Source organism: Liolophura sinensis, chromosome 13 (genome assembly GCF_032854445.1).
Source record: "Liolophura sinensis isolate JHLJ2023 chromosome 13, CUHK_Ljap_v2, whole genome shotgun sequence".
Classification (NCBI taxonomy): Eukaryota; Metazoa; Mollusca; class Polyplacophora; order Chitonida; family Chitonidae; genus Liolophura; species Liolophura sinensis.
Window position 1 is genome coordinate 9,272,857 of NC_088307.1, and position 23,340 is coordinate 9,296,196.

The 23,340-nt window shown below is 38.9% G+C and overlaps 1 protein-coding gene across 3 annotated transcripts in view; it reads left to right on the plus strand.

Annotated features, from left to right (window-relative positions):
- Nucleotides 1–23,340, plus strand: part of LOC135480335 (serine/arginine repetitive matrix protein 2-like) — a 42,013-nt gene that overhangs the window by 12,584 nt on the left and 6,089 nt on the right. For 2 of the 3 annotated variants that reach the window (XM_064760158.1, XM_064760159.1), the window contains exons 3-14: nt 5,196–7,052; nt 7,571–7,770; nt 8,333–8,860; nt 10,209–10,273; nt 10,650–10,764; nt 10,998–11,055; nt 12,124–12,356; nt 14,276–14,490; nt 16,422–16,657; nt 17,461–18,247; nt 20,211–21,152; nt 22,442–22,636. In XM_064760158.1, coding sequence (XP_064616228.1) covers nt 5,196–7,052; nt 7,571–7,770; nt 8,333–8,860; nt 10,209–10,273; nt 10,650–10,764; nt 10,998–11,055; nt 12,124–12,356; nt 14,276–14,490; nt 16,422–16,657; nt 17,461–18,247; nt 20,211–21,152; nt 22,442–22,636 — 5,431 coding nt within the window. Of the gene's footprint in view, nt 1–3,612; nt 3,784–5,195; nt 7,053–7,570; nt 7,771–8,332; nt 8,861–10,208; nt 10,274–10,649; nt 10,765–10,997; nt 11,056–12,123; nt 12,357–14,275; nt 14,491–16,421; nt 16,658–17,460; nt 18,248–20,210; nt 21,153–22,441; nt 22,637–23,340 lie in introns of those variants that run through there. The other variant, XM_064760160.1, reaches the window with a different exon arrangement.

Genomic DNA, 23,340 nt, shown 5'->3' on the forward strand with positions numbered 1-23,340 from the left:
GTATTAGTGGACTACATGTAATTTTAAGCATCCTGTTGAAATCAAAAAAAAAAAAAAACCAATACTCTCAGCTTTTTAGGTATTTATTAAAAAGTTCATATATGAAGGAATACTTTCCTAAAATAATCTCTCCTATTTATGTGAAATATTACACTACCAGTTGTAACTTTTAGAAATCTGAAAACTGTGTCATGACAAGCGCAAAATTGGTTCCAACATTTTGTGTTTATGCATTCTTGTACAAAGGATCCTTGTTAAGTGAATGGCCCATGTTACAAGATAAGATGTCATAAAATGTTGTTCTAAACTGGTTTAAGACTTATCACCAGATCTAACTTTAAACTATATCTTCAGTTTTGTATAACCTAAAAAAAAATGTGTAACATTATATTAAATATGAACTAAATCTGCCGCTGTTATACTTTGACTTTAGAGAACTGCATTGGCTGCTGGGTTTCGCTAAAGTTTTAAATATAAAATATGACTTAATACTAGTATGAGTTAATAGACTTTCCAACAACGACAGGGGCCCAGCTGACAAAGCGACTTACATATACGTTGTGTAGAGCCTGCTTATCACAGCTGTAATCCTGATTAGAAAAAAAGTAGTATTTTGTTAACCCACAGTGGTACATGTATAAGCTGGACAAACTTTCCGCTACAATTATGGATTTATGTGTAACATTTATTTGGCCTCAAATACATATGGCTAAATTAGGACTTTGAGCTGTTTATATAACTTTAACACATCTAAACCTTATTATACGTGACATATTAGTTTCCTGAGCATGTGCCAAGTTTTATGTCGATAGGCCAAGTCTACCTGTATTATGTGAATTTCCAGGCAGACCTGTGAAGCTGCGATTATTTTGAGCAGTTTGTCTAACCCACTCATTACCCTGAATACATGGTCAGTGTGCCCAGTGCAGAAGAGTGGCCACAAGAGTTACAAGGGAAGTACAGTAATCACCCATAATTTTATGGAATTCTTCACATTTTGATCAGTCTGCTGTACCCATTTGATGTGAAGACCACATCAGACTTCATGTGCTTAACAGTAAATCACTTAAATAATTGTAATTTCACATTGTTTCTTTACAACTAATCAGCCTGCGGTGATAAACACAGGAAATTTGATGCCATTAACATTAAACCACCTATAAGATGCATGTATATCAATGGTACCAAGGTTTATGTCTGCACAGGTTCTGTGTGGTCTAGCTCACAGAGCTATGCCACAGTCTGTTACACAGTGTGTATAAAACATGTCTGTGTCCTGCATATATGGTCACTTTACCCAGTGTGTCCCGCACAAGCATGGCAAGCAGGGAAAATAGAGTACATCTGCACCCATGATTTTATGGAATTCTTCACATTCTAATCAGTCTACTATTCTAAATAAGTTGGTCAAAAAATCATGAGAAATTTGGTGATTAACAGTACATTAGGCCAGCATATAAGTTCACATGAATGTCAGTTTCATGAAATAGGCAATCCATTGCATGTGCCAAGTTGGTAAAAAAAAAATCACATAGCATTTTATATCACATATCTTATTATAACTTCCCGTTATTTTTCACCAACTGTAGTCACATTTTCAGCTTCCGTTAATTCATACAGCAGGTTGCTTAATTGGTGAAAAATTCCTGGCATTTATAGGGGTTTTTTTTTTTTTTGTTGTTTTTTTCAGTATGGCTTTCATATTTGCATCTTGTAGGTTTTTTACTTATATGCTATTTACTATGTTTTATCCAGGTGATTACAGAATTGGCCTAAGGCTATTTTTATACGGGGTGACTCAATTATGAGCATCTGTCCATCTGTCCATGGTCAAATTATTAATTTATAAGGTGATTGAGTCATCAGTCTGTGCAGTGCCAGAAGTCAGTACATCCCTGATAGCTCTCTGATTTAATAATTATTTAATTAAACTCAACCATGTGCTGTACACGTTCAATGCAGATCCCTTATTGTGATAAACATGCCTCATTTTGATAATTAGGCTATCTGTGACAGATGGATGCAAGCTGCACATACCTTCTGTCATCTAACACCTCATTTGCTGGAATTGAGTTGCAAGGATTATCATGATGTTTGATTGGTGGACAGATGCCATTGTCTTGCCAGGTTTAATTGGCTGGAAGACTGTGTTGTAACATGAGACATGATTGGCTGGGTGACAGCTTTTGGCAGCCAGTGAGTAATTGATTACATGTTATTGCCAGCTGGTGAGGGGCACCTCAAATTAACTGTAGTCCAATGATTTACAACAAGCCTGTGTACTATGTTGATCCAGTATGAATAGAGGATATACATGTATAAGTCTAGGGCAGAGTGGCCAAGTTGTCTTAAAGCATTCTGTATTCTTGTGGTAGTGTATTGTTTTGATGTGGGTACTTTATAACAGATCATGATTAGTATACCTTCTGTTAAAGATGTTCATGGAAACCCTATTCCTCATAATTTTGTGAGAGATGTTTCGTCAGCATTTTGCCAGGTTAGTGGTAAAACTTTATTAGAGGCCTGACAGTTAATCTTCTTTTTTCCTTTAATCGAGAATATGTCTAATGTTGGAATTGCTTTTTTCTACACTGATCAAATATCACCTAAAGTTTGGCATGTCAAAATGCACATTAAGAAGCACATAAGGGCTTTAAAAATGATATATTTGATGCCAACATTAAAGTTTCTCTGATAAGAAATTGATCATACTTAACAAAAAAAACTGTTAAGTGGCCGTTAATTCTTATCTTCAGGTGAAATATGGTAGTTTTAAAGCATAGTTTTTTGCCATTTGGTCTGATATTAGTGAAATAAATTTTATCAAAAAAGACATAAATGTCTTTGCATATGTTTGGGATTTTGGCATGTGGTCATATCAACACAAGCTGTTAATTCTGATAAAATCCACTTCAAATATTGTCAGGATAGCAACATTTAAGTATCATTTATAAAGTTTATGATTGCCATAGTGAACACCTTTATATACATCCACTCTGTACAGCAATGACTATAGGATGCCTATATAGTATTTACGTGTATGTGGGCTGTGTGCGTGTAGGAAGGAAGTTATTACAGGGAGTTTGCCTGTTGTCTGCAGTCAGTATTAAAGATAATAGCAGCGAATTTCATTTGTACATGTGCACGTAGTTATACCACAGGATGCTGGTGGGGCGGAAATAAAGGCATAGATATGACAAAGTTTGTTTGACATTGTTAAATGAACACCATGCTCAGGAATTTTTTATGTTTGGGATGACAGTTAATTTTGTCGGTGGACAAAATGAGAGCATATAACAAAGTATACATATACCCTAACTGACCATATGTTTTGTCCATGATTTCCTAATTCGGAGAGTTCATTTGGTTTTAGAAAGGTTCTCTGCAGTTTGCTTGGATCATGGGATGATATTCTTGTGGAAAATTGTAAGTTCAAAACCGAAAATAATATTTTGTGACATTTATTGGTAGGCAAAATTTAAGGTTTTTAGGGTAATATACATTTCCAAGGTTGTACAGTTGTTTAGATTTTTTGTGAATGTTTATCATCGTTATTTACGTGGTGTTTGTTTTAGGAGAAAAAAAACATCAAGTTTATATAGGCCTGTATAAAGTTGCCTTTTCCTTGTAAGAAATTTAACTCATTGAGTGTAAATATTGTGTTTTCTTTTTGGGGACCCAATGCATAAAAGTCAGCAATCTGAGGCAATAATGTAACTTGCGTGATATGACATGCTGTGTGAAGATTCTTGATGAACAGTGTATTGGCAAAACAACAGCTCTGTAAGATTTTATGTGTAGTGACTCATTGTTGCTGTCATTGTTACTTTGCTGATATCACTACTTCATTATTACGTTGCTCTCTACTTCATTATTACGTTGCTCACTACTTCATTATTAGAGTATTCATTTGCTCAGTGTTACATTATTCACTTGTTCATTGATAGTAGCTGTTTGCACTGGCTAAGTGTTACTTTGTTCACTGCATGGTTCTGTGATATTTTATTCAGTGACTCAGTGTTACTGTATTTAGTGGCTCAGTGTTACTTTATTCAGTGGCTCAGTGTTACTGTACAAAAATAGTGACTCAGTGTTACTTTATTCGGTGACTCAGTGTTACTGTATATGAATAGTGGCTCAGTGTTACTTTATTCAGTGGCTCAGTGTTACTGTATTTAGTGGCTCAGTGTTACTTTATTCAGTGGCTCATTGTTACTGTATAAAAATAGTGGTTCAGTGTTACTTTATTCGGTGACTCAGTGTTACAGTGTTGCTTTGTTTGGTGGCTCAGTGTTGCTTTGTTTGGTGGCTCAGAGTTGCTTTGTTTAGTGGCTTAGTGTTGCTTTGTTTGATGACTCAGTGTTGCTTTGTTTGGTGGCTCATTTTTTCTTTGTTTAGCAGCTCAGTGTTTACTTTGTTTAGCAGCTCAGTGTTTGCTTTATTTGGTGGCTCAGTGTTGCTTTGTTTGGTGGCTCAGTGTTGCTTTGTTTAGTGGCTCAGTGTTGCTTTGTTTAGTGGCTCAGTGTTTACTTTGTTTGGCAGCTCAGTGTTTGCTTTATTTGGTGGCTCAGTGTTGCTTTATTTGGTGGCTCAGTGTTCCTTTGTTTAGTGGCTCAGTGTTGCTTTGTTTAGTGGCTCAGTGTTCCTTTATTTGGTGGCACTTTGTTTAGTGGCTCAGTGTTGCTTTGTTTGGTGGCTCAGTGTTGCTTTGTTTAGTGGCTCAGTGTTGCTTTATTTGGTGGCACTTTGTTTAGTGGCTCAGTGTTGCTTTATTTAGTGGCTCAGTTATAAGTCATTCCATTCTATGCGTGTTGATACTGTTAAGTCAGCATACATATATATTTAAAGAGTTGCATTCGCATGATCTTAATTTGTTATCTTGCGAGTTACCAGTGATCTCTGAATGCCTTGTACTATGTGTTTCTAATTGAGTTCATGCATCCAAGGCATGATTCTTGACCTGGGTCCACTTTGCAAGTTACATTTCTGTTAACAATGTGAGGTGTGTTACAACAAAAGTTACGAAAATATGATTTTCAAAGTTTTGTGAAAGTTGGCCCAGGATTTGTTCATAATATATATTAGGTAATAGCTAGATTAAGTCTTTCCTGCACCTTCATGATGGAAGAGAAATCACTTATAATATTTCTTTCAGTCATACTATAATCATGAAATTTGATTTGTATAATTAACAGCTGGCCTCTTTCTGGATGAAGATGGCATCATAAGAGATGACACTGAACTCTACAACCAAGTCACCCAGTGGACAGATTCAGGACTAGGGGGAGATAAGCGCTCCAGTACTTCAACGCTCAAACACTTTGATTTCCCGGCCAGCTTCGAGGAAGACCCTCATCCATTGGATGAGAGAAGTTTGAACATCAGCGAACTGGAAGCGTCAAGAGATTTCACCTTTGATGCTTCGTACGCCAGCGTCGACGATCAGGATTTCAACGGGCTCAGAAATTCTGATGGTTTTAATCAGACTTTGCGTTTTCAAGACACAGACGACCTTCAGACAACTGGCTCTGATCATGTGGATCTCTTTAACGAGGAATATTATCAGCAGCTGAAGGATCTGGGAGTTTTAGTAGATGGAGCAGAACTTTCGTTACAGCGGCAGTCGTTGGTGGAGTTCGAAAGCTTGGAGGCAGAGTTAAAAGCTGCAGGTCAGCCCGAAGTAGAAGTGGATCCCCTCGCTCAGTATTTTACACGGACAGAACCGAACGACTCGTACCTTACAGGGCAGAGTTTCCAACTAAATTCTGAGCACTTTTTGTCGCAGGAAGATTTGGATCCTGGAAAGAAGACTTTGTACGAAAGAGAGAAGAGTGGTGACGAAGATAATCTTGATACAAGTCGTCCAGCATCAAGAGCGCGGTCGGACAGAACAGATCGAACTGTTAGCAGTCGCAGTTTCCCAGAAGTATCGCCCGAGGAGGCGCTCGATCTGTACAATGCATCTCGTCAAGACAGGATCAAGTCTCCTAGCAAAGATGCGCAGGACATTCCATTGGTTGACAATGATGCAGAGAGTATAGAGTTTGACGACTCGCAGAAGGACGAGGTCAAAGGGCTTTTCAATGCGGCGGAAATTGCAAGGCCTTCAACTCCGTCAAAAATCCCACTCCTCTCTAACAGGACTGTGTGTATGTCACCACCAGTGGTGCGAAACAGGCAAAAAGAAAAACTGTCCAGTTATGCTTCAGATCACTGTGCTTCACCTGTAAACAAGGAGAGATCCTCGAAGAAGGGCAAAAAACAACAGCGAGAGCAAAGGGCAATAACTCCTACTTCTGTAAAAAGTGATAGACAACGTAGTAATCGTCGACCGGGATCTGATAGTCCTTCTGAACGCCGTCCTCGAAGGCGACATGATTCTAGTGGAAGTCAGCTCTCTGTGGCATCCGATATTGTATCACAGTCTCCAGTAAATTCACAGAAGCATCGTCCGAACTCCCAGAAATCTTTGGGAAAGGCTCGCTCACAGGAGAGCTTTTTCGATCAGTCAGGAAGTGAAAAGGGTGAAAAGCAGCCAAAACGGATATTACCCAAACCAAATATGACTGCTGACCAAAACTTCAAGCTTAAAAGCAAAAGCACCACAAACATTTCATCGAAACCAGGTCCTGTGAAACCAACTCACATGTCATTGGCTGAAATTACCAGCTTAACAATTGATGACTCGGAAGATGTCCAGAGTGAGGCTCAGAGCGTGACATCAGAGAGGTCAAAGGGCGAACTCAAGGCTAAGCTGAACCAGGAGTCGTCCCAGCGTAAACAAGCCACAGAACTTGTACACCAGTTACAGAAGGACTACGACAGCCTCTTGTCTAAATATGCGTTGGCCGAATTGACAATCGACCAGCTACGGCTGGGAGCAAAGATCACGCTTTACTCCGATTCTCCAACACCCAGTCAGGCATATTCTGGTACATTGGTTTCGGCTCAACAACCATTGGTTACTAATATGTTGGCTAGCAGCCGTGGCCTGATGACGTCCTCACCAGCTCCAGGAAAGTCAGGTCATTTCAGTCCACTCCCTGGACAAGGTCAGTAATTGTGATTTAAAATTTTTGATCCTTGAATTTCTCATATTTAAACAGACAGTTCTTAGTTTAGGTCAGCCGCTGTATAAAAATGGTTTAAAAATTAAAAAACAAGGACCTACTAATATGAATTAAATTGTTTAAATTGTTTGTTTAATTCTCTAACAAAAACCTCACATATAGTATACTAGTAAATCCTCAGTTGTGCAGGTGCATATTAAAATAAGAATAATGGTATGTATCATAAATACATTATATGAACCTTTTTGATTTGATTACTGGGAAGAGACGTAATTTTGATCCAGATTTCGAAAAAAAAAATTGATCCATGGCTAAAATGAAGGTAAATAATTTAAATTTACACCATGTAAACATATATGTGCTTATCGGTCATTTGTGGTACTGGCTTTGCAAACATATGCTCACCAAGTCAAATAATGGCCTCCGTCTGTAAACTGTGCTCTTCTAAAGCCGCAAATATTTACATAAACCATTTTCATTGTGTATTTATGTTTTTTAAGATGGTTTAGACATCAAGGATGTCAAGTTCCAGACCAGTGGAATCCAGACGTCTAATTTGAGATCTAGCCTTCCTGTTGATAAGCAAGAAGTAGGGTCTGCTAGCAAAGCGAACGATGGACCTCCCTCCTTGCTAGCCTCATCAGGAGTGGAGCAAATCACAGCCACATTGGCCATACAGACCAGATCATTGGATGAAAGGGTGAGGCCTTTGTTATCTCCCTTTCGAATGTGACAGGGACTTCATAGGAAAGTACCAGGGACGTTTTTCATGCCATACTACATGTGGGCTCCCCGAAAAACATCAAATACTGTATTTTATCTACAAAATTTAGCAGTTTTCAAGTGATACTTTTTACTTGATTTCGATTGATTCATCTACCTAAGATGTTTGTGTGAAGATTAATTCCTTTTTGAAACAGCTTAGGTGTCCTCAGAAGTGTCATTTTAAGGCCTTTGTGCACTTATGAAAGAGACTTTTTACATACCAAACCATAGGTGGGATACAGCATTTAACTTTCATGGCTTTTTTATTTAGAAATTAAGACGCCGTTGGTCATTGACCAAGTGAATCTCTCAAATGTATTTTCATCCCACACATTCATAAAATATGAGAGACATTGATTTGTGTCTGTCCGTTTGTCAGACAGTCCATCGGTCAGGCTTTTCTTTAGGTGTATTAACTCCTTCAAATATTTGCCTGATCTGTTTTACCCTTTTTGATTTTTAACTTCTTTGAGTTTTCTGATTTGTTTTGTTGCCAGGCTGAATCTTTCAAGGCATTGCTGGAGGAAAATCATCTCTCTGTCGAACAGCAGGAAAAAGTGTTTGAAAAGCTGCGCGCTGATCACGACAAATTGCGTAGGGACTACTTACAGGCCAAGGAAGATTACGATGTCTTGCGTAGAACCCAAGGTGCCGATGGAGATTTTGATGAAAGCAAGGAACTTGAAGGAGAACTCTTCCGTCTTGGCATGAAATTCGATGACATTCACGAAAAAGTTGAAAGCAATGTGAAACTAAAATCTTCGCAGCGTCTACCGTTCCAGAACAGCAGATCAAGGGCAGCGACTCCAGATAGCCTTGGCAACAGATCCATCGACCAATTAAAACCCCAGTTCAGTGATCCCAATGCTGGGTACAATCTAGTAAAGCCGATCCCCAATCGTGTTTTTGATGATAAGTTACAAAGACTCCATGAGGACTACAACAACTTGATGCAGCTTTATCGCAGAGTGAAACAGAGAGGTCAAAGTGCAAACAGAGAGCAGGAGATTGACAATCTTGTACAGGTATTTTGACAACCGAGCTTTATAGGCATAACTGTAAATTTTTTCAACTGCTACAGCACTTTGTTATGTGGAATGTATGAATGCAATTATTATGAAATGATACTAGAAAATGATTCTTTATCTATAAAAGATACAGGCAGCATAAAACTGTACAAATTATTTCTCTACATCCGATAGTTCTCAGAATATTTCGAAATATTGCTTGCAGAGATGGTTGAAAAGGTTGGAGAATTAGGGTAAATGTTCTTATATTTACAGTAAAATATTGATTCATTTAATTTTCTACCAAATATCATTAATATTGTGATTGAAGTTTAACCACTTTAATATTTTTAGTGAACTATTGTTGAACACCATACTCAAGAATTTTTGACTTATATGATAGGGATCAGTTTTATGGTTGAAGGAGTGCCCAGTGTAAATCACTGAACTGTGGTGAATTACCTGTGCTCATAATTACCTGTACTCATATTTACCTGTACTCCTAAACTTTCCCACATGTGACATATACATATAGATGTAGACACCATATTGGTAGACGACAAGTGGTGTTCGAGCAAAAGGCCATGCCCGAGCCATTGATCGCTTATTGCCATAAATTCCCCACAATCAGTCAGAGCAGGGAAATTACAAATTCTATGTCCAAGGCCTTGACCCCCTCCTTCTAGGCTCTCCCCATATTTTGAAGGGCTTGCTGCCTTTCCCTCTGGCCATATGTGGGAAGGTCATCAACCTGTGGATGGTCATGGGTTTCCCCCTGGGCTCTGCCTAGTTTCCTCCCACCATAATAAAATTGTAGAAGTGAAATATTCTTGAGTACAGCGTAAAATACCAATAAAATAAATAAATGAGCACTTTGAAGGGTATAAAGTGCATACACAATAAGTATATATCAGAACAATGTACACTCCTGTGATCCGAACTCATTTTGTGGAAATTTCGGCACAAAAGTTCATCAGAAAGAGTGTAGTCATCTCTTTTGAATTATGAGGCAAAAAATGGACATTGCAGAGTGTCAGAAATGTAAAAATGGTAAAAGATATTAATTTGATCTGGGCGCCAGTAAGTATGACTATAGTCATCTGAATGAATAATTAGTGTGTATGATGTTAAAAGCAAGTCACAAAAAAATAAATGAATAGATTCTGTTAATAGAAAGGCCTTAGATATCAACGACGGTCAAGAATTTTCTCCACCTCTCAGAGTAAATCACAAAAAAAAAAAAAAGAAAGAAATACTGGCAACTATAACTACTGCTAGCTGCCGGTTTACTGTCTACGTCACTGTCTCAAAAAGGGTATACTCGGCATTTGTGTATTTACATCGTGTGTCATTTCTCTGTGTATAGAAATTATGGGATATATGTGAAGAAGCTCCGGATGTCTTCAAGCTACCTGAAGAACTTCAGGACAGGTGAGTCATTAAATTGATTGAAACTAAGTTTCCAGGTATAGTTACTGTATTTATTTGGTATGTAAAATACACTTTCAGAAGCACATAAAGGCTTTCTGATAACAAATTGTTCAAATTTCAGAAAAAAAATCTCTAATGAGATGACTTCTGTGGGAAAATGATAGAACATTTCTTTGTCCATGGTTACCAGATGTTGTTTTTAAATGATAACATGGAGCATTTCTTTCCTGTGTGGGTAACTATTTATGCAGCTATTGTATTTAAAATATTCACAAATCTTGCACAATTTTATAATTGTGGTGTTTTTGTGTGACATTCTTATTTTATTCCGTATTTTGAATCATATGACTATAAACTTGAAATTATTCCTCTACAGGTTGGATGAAATGAACCAAAGCAAATCTGACCCCCAGTTGTCTCCCCTGATGTCCCCTTCTCCTGGCAGTCGGCAGCTGTCAGATTCATCCGAGTCTCTCAACCAATCATTTAAGGTGCGTGTCTGCTAGCTCCACTGGTTATCTAGACAGAAATATTGATGGTAATTTCTTACCAGAAAAATGGTTAATTTTTTACTAGAAAAAGTGTTATAAACACAGGTATCAATTTAAGACCTTTACGTACTTCTTAAAGTACATTTTTGCATACAAACCTTTAGGTGAAATTCAGCATATCTATATATATTGACATTGTCACTGTTGGTCAACCAGTTATATTTTCTATTCAGGGGAGAGAATCACCTGGATCACTGAGACTGTCTCAATTGGAGGCCACACCAAAGAGAGGTCAGTGAACATATTTTTGGCGTATCTATGTATGGTGTATCCCTATCTTTTATAGCAAATTGTGTTTATTGTGTTTGTGATAATATTTCTATGGAAAGTTTTATTTGTTTATTTGATTGGTGTTTTACACTGTACTCAAGAATATTTGACTTACAAGACGGCAGCCAGTATTATGGTGAGAGAAAACTAGGCAGAGCTCGGGGGAAACCCACGACCATCCACAAGTTGTTGGCAGACCTTCCCACATACTCACAGCAACCACATTGGTGAGAAGCTTCCAGGTATTTTACATCTGATTGTTGTGGAAAACTGAATATACCTACACCTGAGTGTTATTAAAATCCTGAATACACCAACATCTGAGCGTACTAAAAACCTGAACATACCAACACCTGAGTGTGCCAAAATCCTGAATATACCAACACCTCAAGTGTACCAAAAACCTGAATATACCAACACCTGGGTGTACTAAAAACCTGAACATATCTACACCCGAGTGTACCAAAAACCTGAACATATCTACACCTGAGTGTACCAAAAACCTGAATGTACCAACACCTGAGTGTACTAAAAACCTGAACATACCGACACTTGAGTGTGCCAAAAACCTGAATATACCGACACTTGAGTGTGCCAAAAACCTGAATATACCAACACCTTAGTGTACCAAAATCCTGAACATACCAAAACATGAGTGTACCAAAATCCTGAATATACCAACACCTCAAGTGTACCAAAAACCTGAATATACCAACGCCTGGGTGTACTAAAAACCTGAACATATCTACACCCGAGTGTACCAAAAATCTGAACATACCAACACCTGAGTGTACCAAAAACCTGAACATACCAACACCTGAGTGTACCAAAATCCTGAATATACTGATACCTGAGGGTACCAAAAACCTGGACATACAGACCAGCATTCTTGAATAGCCCTGTTTTCCATGTTTTATGGTTTGAAAAAAAAATTGATCTCACTTATATTCTGTCAAAACCGGGTGTTTCTTATGTGCCTCAGCCATTGCTGTTTCTCACAAGATTGTACATAGTTGCTGTTTTGTTCAGGAATTTCCAGTACTGACAGACGAAGGCTTGAGGATATACGAGTCGGGCGGTTTTCACCAAAAATCCAGGAGAGAGGAGCTAATTCTGCCAACATACGCCCTCTCAGTGGTAGAGCATCTCCGATGAACCCAAGGCAGGGACAGCGAGGAGGGAGAGGGGAGAACTTTTCTCCCTTGGATCGGAACTCTCCAATGTCCAACTCGAGAGATTTCAATGGAGATGGCTTGAAAAAGGTAGATTGTTTTCAATTTAATTCTTCGGCAGTCAACAGTAATTATAAAAGGTGCAGCTTTTGAAGATTTTGAGTGCCTTTGGTAGATCTTATTGGTGCACATACAAACCTGACTGCCATTACTTCAAGCACCCTGATGTCCATCACCCATAAAGCTGACTGCCTTTAATTCAAGCACCCTGGTGGTCTTCACCCATAAACCTGAGTGCCTTTATTTCAAGCACCCTGGTGGTCTTCACTCATAAACCTGACTGTTTTATTTCAAGCACCCTGGTGGTCTTCACCCATAAACCTGACTGCCTTTATTTCAAACTGCGAGCATCAGGGGTGGTCAGGGGATTATATGGACAGTTCAAGAATGCAATGAACAAGGTCACACTTCACTGAATAGTTATAGTCTATGCTCTTACCACCAACAGTTCACGCTTTCCTCAGTTGTAATCTTAATGATTTTAGTAGGTACACTTCACAACAGGTTGATTGTTTTATTATCGTTATTTTGTGATAAATGGGAATTTGAGAGAAAACTCAGTGGAGATTAAGTGTTACTACCCAGTACCTTTACGCATGTTGAGTGTCATGTCAAATATCTGTTTTTAAACTGCAAGGGCTGCTTGTATACAAAGCTGTAGCAGAATTTAACATGAATCAGTCCTTGCAAACTAGGCCCTCCAGCAGAAGAGATGATCTCAAATTGCGTTCAAAGTGACACCTACACACGGTCACAGAACGCAAAATTTCTACATGTCTACCCATCAATCACGTGAGTTTTGCTGGCGAAAGGCAAAACAATAATATTATCTGTTGCTGGCAACACGTGAATCATGTTTGGACAAAACTGTATCCAGGAAACCATGAAACATTTTGTTTATAAAGCCAATGACGGTGTTGTGCAAACTCTAATGTAATAACAACTCTAACAAATCCTGTCTCTCGATATGCCGGACTCTCGATATGCCGAAAATCTGTAAAAGTAAATTGTGGTAGTTTACGGAAACCTAGTTTGGAGCATGTTCTCTGTGTTTAATGGGAGTTTCCCAATATAAAAACGTGGGGAAACCTAGCTTGGAGTATGTTCTCTGTGTTTAATGGGAGTTTCCCCAATATAAAAACGTGGGGAAACCTAGCTTGGAGTATGTTCTCTGTGTTTTATGGGAGATTTCCAATATAAAAATGCGGGAAAAGGAACTCTTCTGCAGTAGGAGGACAATATCGACTGTAAAGAAACAAAATGTCCATGTAGACTGACATACTAAATTGGAATTACATGAACACGCGAAAAGTGATGACAGATATTTCTCAGTGAATTTAGTTTTCAGCTGAAACACATTTGTACACACATTCATTACATAATGAGGGCTCTCAGCAGACTACCATTCACCAGATAATGATGTGAGGTGACTTCCACGTAGGCCAAACCCGAATAATCGGTTCGTCTGCACTGTACATTGTGCATGTACATACCTTATTTGGTGTGGTCATGCTATTAGACAGTGTTTAAAGGTTTGTAATAGACATTGCCCTTCTTAATACTTTCTTCGATTTCATTCATGGGTATATTTAGACATGTACATGTAGGCCTACTTGTAGGGAGACTTTGATTTGATTTAATGAAAAGTTAACACTGAGTGCATGAGGACTTAGCACACAGAGCTACTACGTGCCATGCAGGGTAATGCTCTCTATTGTCATGTTGCTGATCGTGTGAAAGTAAACGACAGTAACTCACGTGTGAAACTTTAGGTCATTTACCGTAGGTGCAAAATCTGTATGGCACTAAACATCATCAAATAAATAAGTTAATTAATATTAATGCAGTGTCAAAAAAGAATGCAACAAAAAAAAAGTGGGATAAAAAACAAAAGAGAAAAAAAACAAAAAATTGACAATTTCCTGATGCTAAAACTTGACCATTTGTAGAATTACCAGGGCGGAAGTCAGACGAGCCTCCCGGACAGTGGTATATCCGAACAGTCACAGGGGAATGGAACACTAGGGTCAACCAGACAAAAACTACCTCCTCGCAAGCGAGAGTTTGACACAGACAGTGGTATCGTGGGATCTGTGGCCAGCGTTGGGACAGCCAGACCGCAGAATGTTCTTCTTAGACACCGAGGCAGTCTGGATGAGGATAGGTGGGTTGAATAAGGTTTTCCAGTGGTTCAAAGCTTACAGGAAGGCTTTTTTCAAGCCTATAACTTCCGATAGGGGAGTTGTGAGTTTGTACTCTTTTGTCACTGAAGGTAAAAACAGCCCTCCTGTATCATATGACTTGTGAAAAATGTTAGGCAACCTTTATTGATATAAATTTACCGATGTTAATTTGTCTCACCGTGTTCCAGAGGCTAAAATGACGCATCTTTCACAGACGTTCAGCTCGTAAATTTTCTCCATTGTTTGTATTCTCTAAGTAACTTTTTCAGAATTTTTTTCAGACTCCCATGTTACAGTAAACATGATTCTGCAGTAGTTGCCTAACATTTTTAACAGATCACATGATACAGTAGGTCTTCTTTACCTGAAGAGATGACAGAGTTTTAACTTGAAACGCCCCTATTAGAATGCCCTTTGATTTAATGGAAGTTAACACTGAGTGTATGAGAACTCTGAGAGCATTGCACGGTTATGTGTAAAACTGGCCTATTTTATTACCTGGCTTGCTAGTGTAAGACTTTGGAGATGGTCACCATTACATGAGCTGAAAATACCCAGCAGACTTAATCGGTGAGGTCATACGTGGGTATCAGTAGACGCGAGATGACATGACAAAATGTCCAGTACATGTGTGACATCAGTACCACAACAACAACATCAAAATGGCTGCTTTATAGCTGCTCGTGCTAGCAGCTCACTCTTTGAACAACTGTATTGGGAGATTCCAGGACGAGCTATACAGAAGGCCCGAATGACAGTAGAAAGCATTGCTTTCTTCTGTGATGTTGCAGTGCATGTGTACTTCATATATGTTTTATGAGCACATGTACACTGGTAACTGTGACGTAATGAAGGGAAGAATTAATGAGTTCAGAGCTGTGAAAGTTGCTCTTTCAGTTGCAAAATGGTTGAGGAAAATTAGGGTAGCATGACTAGTAGCTAACACAAAAACAGACAAAAGCACCAAGGTTGGCAGATGTAGAAGTTATTTGAAAAATATACTGACAAAACAGTGATAATTAAGTATAATAGTACTGGTATATTAATGTTCATTTGCTTGGTGTTCTACGCCGTACTCAAGAATATTTCACTTATACAACGTCAGCCAACATTATAATGGGAGGAAACAGAGCGCGAGGGAAACCCACAACCATCCGCAGGTTGATGTCAGACCAGTATATAAATGTGCAAGGCTGGAATTAATGATAGCCAGTCTTCCTTACAAAATGACTTTGACAGAGCTGTATGATTACGTTAGTGAAGTGTTTTTCTGACCCAAACGTGGTGGTGTCGTGGGAAGTGTACATGGGATAGTCTGCAGCAGCCTGTGTGGATGGTTGTGGATTTTCTCCCACCATATGGGAAGGTGTGTAGCAGCCTGTGGATGGTAATGGTTTTTCTCCCACCATAATGCTGGTTGCCCTTGTATAAGTGAAATATTCCTGAATCCGGCGTAAAACACCGCAATCATTCCTTCAAAAACAGTCCTTCTGTTCAACTATTGAGGACAGCTGCATGTACAAACATACCACACATTTATCTAATTCTGTAATTCCACTATAAAGCTTACAGCCAGCAGCTAGGTGTTTAGTGCATTTCACACTATTATGTTTCTTTTGATAAGTTTAGCATTTATCAAATGCCACATTCTGCTTGCTTCTGATTGATTCATCCACCTTCTAGGGCCACCTAAGAGCTTCTCTTCAAACATGAAATGTGATGATTTCCTTATCAGAAAAACTTAGGTGTTATTATCAAATTTATTAGTTCAAGGCTATTTAGTGCTTTTGAAAGTCCAGTTTTACATACCAAACTTTGGGTGAAATACGGGATTTCATCTTTGTATTTTTAAATTTACTTTAATAACATAGTGAAATACTAAAACTCAGCAAATGATTTTTTTCAATTCCAGACTACAGGAAGTGGAGGAGGGGGCTGTTGGTGGCCGCGACTCTCCAGGCATTGGTGCTTTTCCTGTCAGTGACCGTTCCAAACAGAACAGAACACAGGCAGATCAGACATCAGTGACAGGAGATCTCACCGAGAGTGATATTAGTGATTTTGACCTCCAAGGAAGAAGAGCTCCACAGGATAGAAGATCCCAAGATGAATCATGGGATCAGTCAAGTTTGGATGATGACAGATATGGTGAGAGTGGGAATGATAATTTATTGCTGGTTTGAACTTTTTTGTTGCAATTTTTACTGAAGGACAATGGTGAATGTGAGGAAACAGTTGCTTGTAAAATGCTTGCCTTTCTGTCCTGGGTAAACATGAAATGTATTTTCAGATCTGGCATTGGCCTGGGAATTTGGAGGTTGTGGGGTGATAATAAGCGGTTGATGGTGCTCATGTGGCCGCTGGAGTAGTGTAGCATTCATTGAAAATCACGTGTCTTTCAGCAATATGGATATCTGTACCTCACAAGCATTTGTCAGTAACTTGCCTGTCATTTACACCAGGCACTCCAGTTTCCTCTACCCGTAATACAGATTGCCAATGTATAAGTGAAAAATTTGTGTTAATCAGCAATCCAGTAATTAAATAAAATAAAGTAATTAAATTTAATATCACTTTACAATCCTAATACATTGTTCTGCTGGAATTAAACTGTATTATTACAGCTCTTATTAGTTTATAGGGGCCTCCTTGGCTCAGTTGGTTAGCGCGCTAGCTCAGCGTAATGACCCAGAGACCTCTCACCAATGCGGTCGCTGTGAGTTCAAGTCCAGCTCATGCTGGCTTCCTCTCCGGCCCTAAGTGGGAAGGTTTGCCAGCAACCTGTGGATGGTCGGGGGTTTCTCCCGGGCTCTGCCTACCATAATGCTGGCCACCGTCATATAAGTGAAATATTCTTGAGTACGGCGTAAAACATCAATCATTTAAATTTCATTTATTAGTTCATAAGCTAAAACATTGTTGTTGTTATCTTTTGTTTTGTCTCTTGTCAGATCCACATGGTACCCAAACCGGTCAGCAAGCAAGACAGCTGTCATCTGAGAAGAAAACTGTCAACAATCCATCTTCTCGCCAGCAATCCAAAACAGAGCTCCAAACACCAAAGAAAAAAACCAAACCCCAAGTTTATTACAGCGAGGATTCAGAGTCTGAAGAAGAAGAAGAATTTAAACTGTTACCTCAAGGTTCAAGGTCATTGGCTGGGCAGCAATCTAGGTCAGGGTCGGTGTCCAGTGATAGGCCAAGGTCACAGCAAGGTTATTACGTGAAACAGAGGAGAGAGTCAGGCTCCGAATCAAGTGAACGGCCAAGGTCACAGCAAGGTCGTTATCCTAAGCAGAGGACTGAGTCAGGATCAGTATCGAGTGACAGGTCAAGGTTACATGAGAAACCTAGGCCCGTTTCAGCCAATGAAATGTCAAGGACTGCTGAGAGACTAGGGTCTGGCTCTCGGCGTGGATCACGTGACTCACATTCTGACTCTTTGGAAAGGTCACAGGGTAGGGCTAACCATTTCCAGAGGTCACGGCCTCGTTCTGGCTCAGGTGATAAAGTGACAGGTAGAAAGTATGCTACAGACAAACGTTTAAGGGATGGATCCACTGGCAGCCAGCAAGAACACAATTCTACATTTTCAGTGGATGACGAATCAGAAGGAAGCATTCAGTCTGCAAGAGGTCACCAGAGGTCAAGGTCAAAGGAAAGTAGCACAAACTCATTTAAAACTGACAGTGTCAAAGGTCATGGATCAGAAAGCAGTCCCAAGGTTTATAGTAACAGGTGTGTATTGTGTCTTGGCTTTTTTTTTATAAATTGCTGTGCATTACTTTTTCTTTAGTATACATGAGTTCCATATGATATTTGTTCATACATTGTCAAATACCTTGTAAAACTTTGACATACAGTACTTTGCTTTGCAAATACAGAGCAGGGATGCTGTCTTAGCGTAGTTTTCAAGCACATTTAATACCATTGTTCTACATGTCTTCTCAGTTGTCATCGGCAATTCTAGTGTCGTGAAGTTATTCAAACTGAAGCTTTACACTTAAAGTGGAATTATTCAAACCAAATATAACTCCTAGAACACTTTAGAATGAATAATTATGGCTTTGATGCCCGTTCAACAATATTGCAGCCAGTATTGTGTCTCCAGGGCATTGATTACACTGTCTGATAATCAATATGGCCACTCAGTCCACTCTGACAACGCAAACTTACATTTACATTTCTACTGAGCTAGATAGGAATGTACTCCCAAGGACAAATTTGCTAAAGCCACAGCCTGACACTAGCACGAGTAAACCAACCACAGGAATGCCTTTCTTCTCACACAGTTGTAAAATGTTGACTTTGTACTGTTACATTGACTTCTGTGTTTGTGTCAGCGCGAAAACTTACTGTAGTGTGGCTTTCTCAACAAAACCCTGAACAAATTGGCACACTGCCAAATACCTGTCATTCAACTCACCTGTGGTCATTACTAGACTGTGGTTTGAATTTATAGATGAAGGACTTGAGCTCTGAGTGCTGTTGTTAACTGGCTTAGCTGTGAGAGGCGGCAAAAATAAACTGCGCGTTCAGACAAGACGTGTGTGTCACCCAGCAGAGTTAAGTCTCTGATTTGAAGTTTAGCACATGCTAATCAAGGGGTGCTCTGGGTGAATAAGCTTTCTGTTTAATGCATAGAACGGTGGTTTGATCATGTAAAGCTGCTGTGAAAAGGCTTCAAAAGCCTTGAAGCTCAAAAATCATCATCAAACTATAGGTAGAGAGACTTCTGCAAAGATGAAATGATTATTGTATAGAATTAATAGAATAAGGATTTAAAAGTGAAGTTTTTCCTGTCACAATGCGTGAGAAGGGCATTGCCATGGCCAGGTAAGGTATGAAGGTGTCACACATTTATTTGAATGGTGTTTAATACTATACTCAAGAATTCCCACTTCCTGACGTTGAGACATCCATTAGTGACTGAAAAAGTGAATTAGACCTGCCAACAGTGAAAAGGTGAAAGAATCCTTTTCATGGTGCGATTGTCAATTTGGTGGGTGATCACAACTTTGTGTAGACAAAACTGCTTTGCAATGATCCAGCAGAGCTGTTCATATTGACAGAGGAATGCATTGAAGAAAAATCTAAATCCCAAGACCCAAATTGGCCACTCATTTTGATCTATTTGCTGTAATTCAGAGACTGTCAGTTTACAAGTTTGTTACTTTGTGTTGCTGTATGGCCTGTTTGATATGCATGGATTCATCCTCATTTATGAATCTTGTTACATTTGTTATGCATCGCAAGGTATTACATGTTAGGTGACGTCTGAGGTATTACGTCATTTAAGGTGCTGTGAACATCTGCATGTTACATGCTTACATGTTAAGTGACAGTTGTTCACATATTTAGTTACATGAATGAATATGAGGTGTACATGTACCCTCTACAATAAGAGTGCTATCAATTCTTTCAAAACTAAATTGATAGTTTATTTGTAAAAGTTACCAGTGTTTATAATTTACATATATTTTTGAGAGATTGCTGGTATTTATAACAGTTTGAAATATTTGTACTTTCTAATATTGATTTGAGAATAAGTTAATGCTACAGCATATGCATTGTTTTTCTCTGTGATCACATGTGCTTAGCAAGTTACTGTTTACATAAGACCTTGTTGACAGATATAAAAGGGGCTTTTTGCAGTTAGAGTTTGTTTTCTGAATCATTTTACATTTTTTTCTTTTTCTAGCTCGAGACTAAAGGCTTTACAGAAAGAAATTGAACGACTGAAAGACGATGTGAAAAAAGTTAATGACGGCGACAAGCCTGAAGCTTCCAATGTATCCCAGAAACCTCAGCTCCGGTACAACCCGGATAACCCGTTTGGGTTTATGGAGGGTCAGGAAACGACATATCCACGCCGACGAGCCAACTCTTTCTCAGGAAGTCCTGCAAGACAGTATGATGATTGGCTAATGTTTCAGCCATCGCTACCACAACAATGCTTTGATCAACAACAACATCAGCAGCAATCTGTTTCCAGGAGAAATGGAGACGATTTAGATGGCGTACAACAAAACAGCAGAAGATCACGTAACGCCACCAAACAATATCGGCGGCCGTTTTCAGCAAACCTAGCAGAATCTAGCGAGAGAAACTTTGTGCAGTCACATGACGGTGATGATGATGATGAGGATTATGTGCAAAATCATCCTCTCGGAATTTACCGTCGCTATGGAAACAGAACACGGCGCTACAGTGAGGATCCTTCTGATCGCCAGAGATGGGCCAGTAGGGCATACCGCTCCGCACGAAATGGAGGTAGGGCTTATCCTCTGAGCTCTGAGGAATCAAGCCAACCATATTCAGACGCTGTCGCCATGGACACCACTGCTCCGCCCCAATATCTCATTCCATCTGGTTACGTGTATTATTCCAGCGGAGTTGAACCAGAGAATGTTCAGTACGTGGCTCAGCCTATGCTATCATCAAGTCCAATAAGAGGACGGTCTCCTTCCAGAGTCGGACCTATGGTGGTGGAACAGGGATTCTCAAATACTGGGATGGATCCACAGGTGCCTATGTACACTATGCAGCCTGCGGTATGCCCCCATTGTGGGAGAACATCCTATCATACCCATGGTGCATTTGTGTTTCCTGCACAACAGGATGAGGAAATGGTTACATCTGGGTGAGTGGATGGTAGCAAAATATTTAAATAGTAAAATTCTGTATCTTCACAACCTCTTCGCACGGTAACAATATTATTCACCGAAAGAGAGCAGGTCGTGACCAAGTGGTTAAGGTACTTACCTTTCATTCGCAGGGTGAAATGTTTTCTCTGAGCCTTGGTAGAAATTCTCTCATGTTGTCTTACATGAGGCTCATGACAAGTCACACATAAATATTATTGATGGTTCACTCAGGGTGCTAAACATTCCCTCTGTGTGTAATTGTACCATATGTGAAATCATAAAAAAAAACATTCACCCTAAAAAAGTTGAACACATCTGTCGTTAAACACATTACATAACATACATATAGGAAAATGTAAGACAATGTGTAAATACCCTAATTCCTCAACCTTTTTGTATGTGAAAGAGCAACTTTTAGTGCAATTTATGCGCATTTTTAATTTGATTTTGTAGACAACCAACGACATTGGTTGAGTTGACTAATTTCAGGGCTTCAAAAGAATATAAACTTTGTCAGTCTACACAGAATATTGTCTTCAGAATATGCTTTAAAAAAACACATTGCAAACGTGCGAAAAGTTGAAGAATTACAGTAATGTCTATTAAAAGGGACTAATACTTTATAAACAAAAACACGTCATCAGGGGATTTACAAAAATCATGGCATACAATGTACATGTAAACAGTGTTGTTGTTGTTATTTAGACTTTCTAGATCTACATGTATTTACACATATCTACATGTATTATTGCTTTTTATTCTCACTTTCACCAGCTTCCACTGACATTTTCTCATGGTGAAGACATTATGCATGGATTTTAAAAACAACATGGATGAGCTAATGTAATTGCAGTCCCCTAATGATGCCAGAAATTTAGTTCTCCTGACAATGTCAAAATAAAGTGTGAAAATATTGAATCAAAATGAGCCTTTTGTTTTTTCAAAGTAACACTGCTGGTGTATTGCGTTGAACTAACTAGTGGAACACAAGGTTTCTAATCTAATTGCTTTTCATCCTCATGTCATTTTTCCACCAACATCAAATCTTTATAATATGAGTGTGGATTATATGTTGCACTATAGACTATAGGTAAGGCTATACATGGGAAAACTGGTTATCAACTTACCAGGTGCTGGTGGTTTTTACTGTGCAGTCCGGTTTCCTCTGCCCTTATAGCTGACTCTTATTGTATAAACGAAAAAACCTTGAGTATATCTTGTCGATCATTCAGTGGACTTCAGCTAACAAAATCTTGACATTTACATGATAATTTTCTATTTCCAGTGCTGATGTCCTTCAGCTGAGGCGCGGTAGACGACGCTCCAAAAGTCACCAGCGCTCACGCTCTCTCTCCAGACAGCGTTACTACTCGCCAGACCGCAGTCCTCACAGACAGCGATACTTTGTCAGAGAATTCAGCAGGAACCAATCAGATACTGAATCTGAGGATGAAAGGCCGCGACCCAGATACAGAGCAAGGTATGATCAGTGCTATTAACTCATGAAATTAAATTTCCTGTTTTAGAATTCATACATGTGTAATTTACACATCTTTTTTTTTTAACTGTTTGAAATCATTTTGATGCTCAATAGAATCTCATTTTTTATGATCATGTAGATTGTCTGTTGATTGTTATATTTCCTTGAAGTGAAATACTGACAATTCCAAAAGAAAATTGTCACATAAACATTTGTGAAAATATGTTTGTGTGGGAAGGGAGAGTGGAGAGGGGGCTACATGTAGGAAACCGTCTGCTCTAAAGTGATGATTGGCGCGGGACTGATTGATTTTACATTTCAAAGCCCAGGCTAACAAGGCTGTAGATTTTCTGTGTGATTTCGCTCTGTCCTAACGTGAGGAAGTTTGTCAGGTACTGTATGGCAGCTAACTAAAAGTTAGGTGGGTTGATTTTGTGCTCTGTCGCTCAAGTCTTTTCCAACCTTGCCATTTTTGTATTAACAAGATATTTTTAAGTATAATATTAAACCTCAATTAAAAAAAATAAATAAATACAAAGTTCCTAACCAGAGACTGATTCTACAAAGACATTTCTGACTCAATCCAAAACTTAACACCCCTTCACAATGCTTAGCTTTTGATCCCAGAAATTGAAATTTAGGCATATTTGTTATAAGACACCCTTCGTTATTAAAGTGGTCAAACTTTTAATTACAGGTGCCCA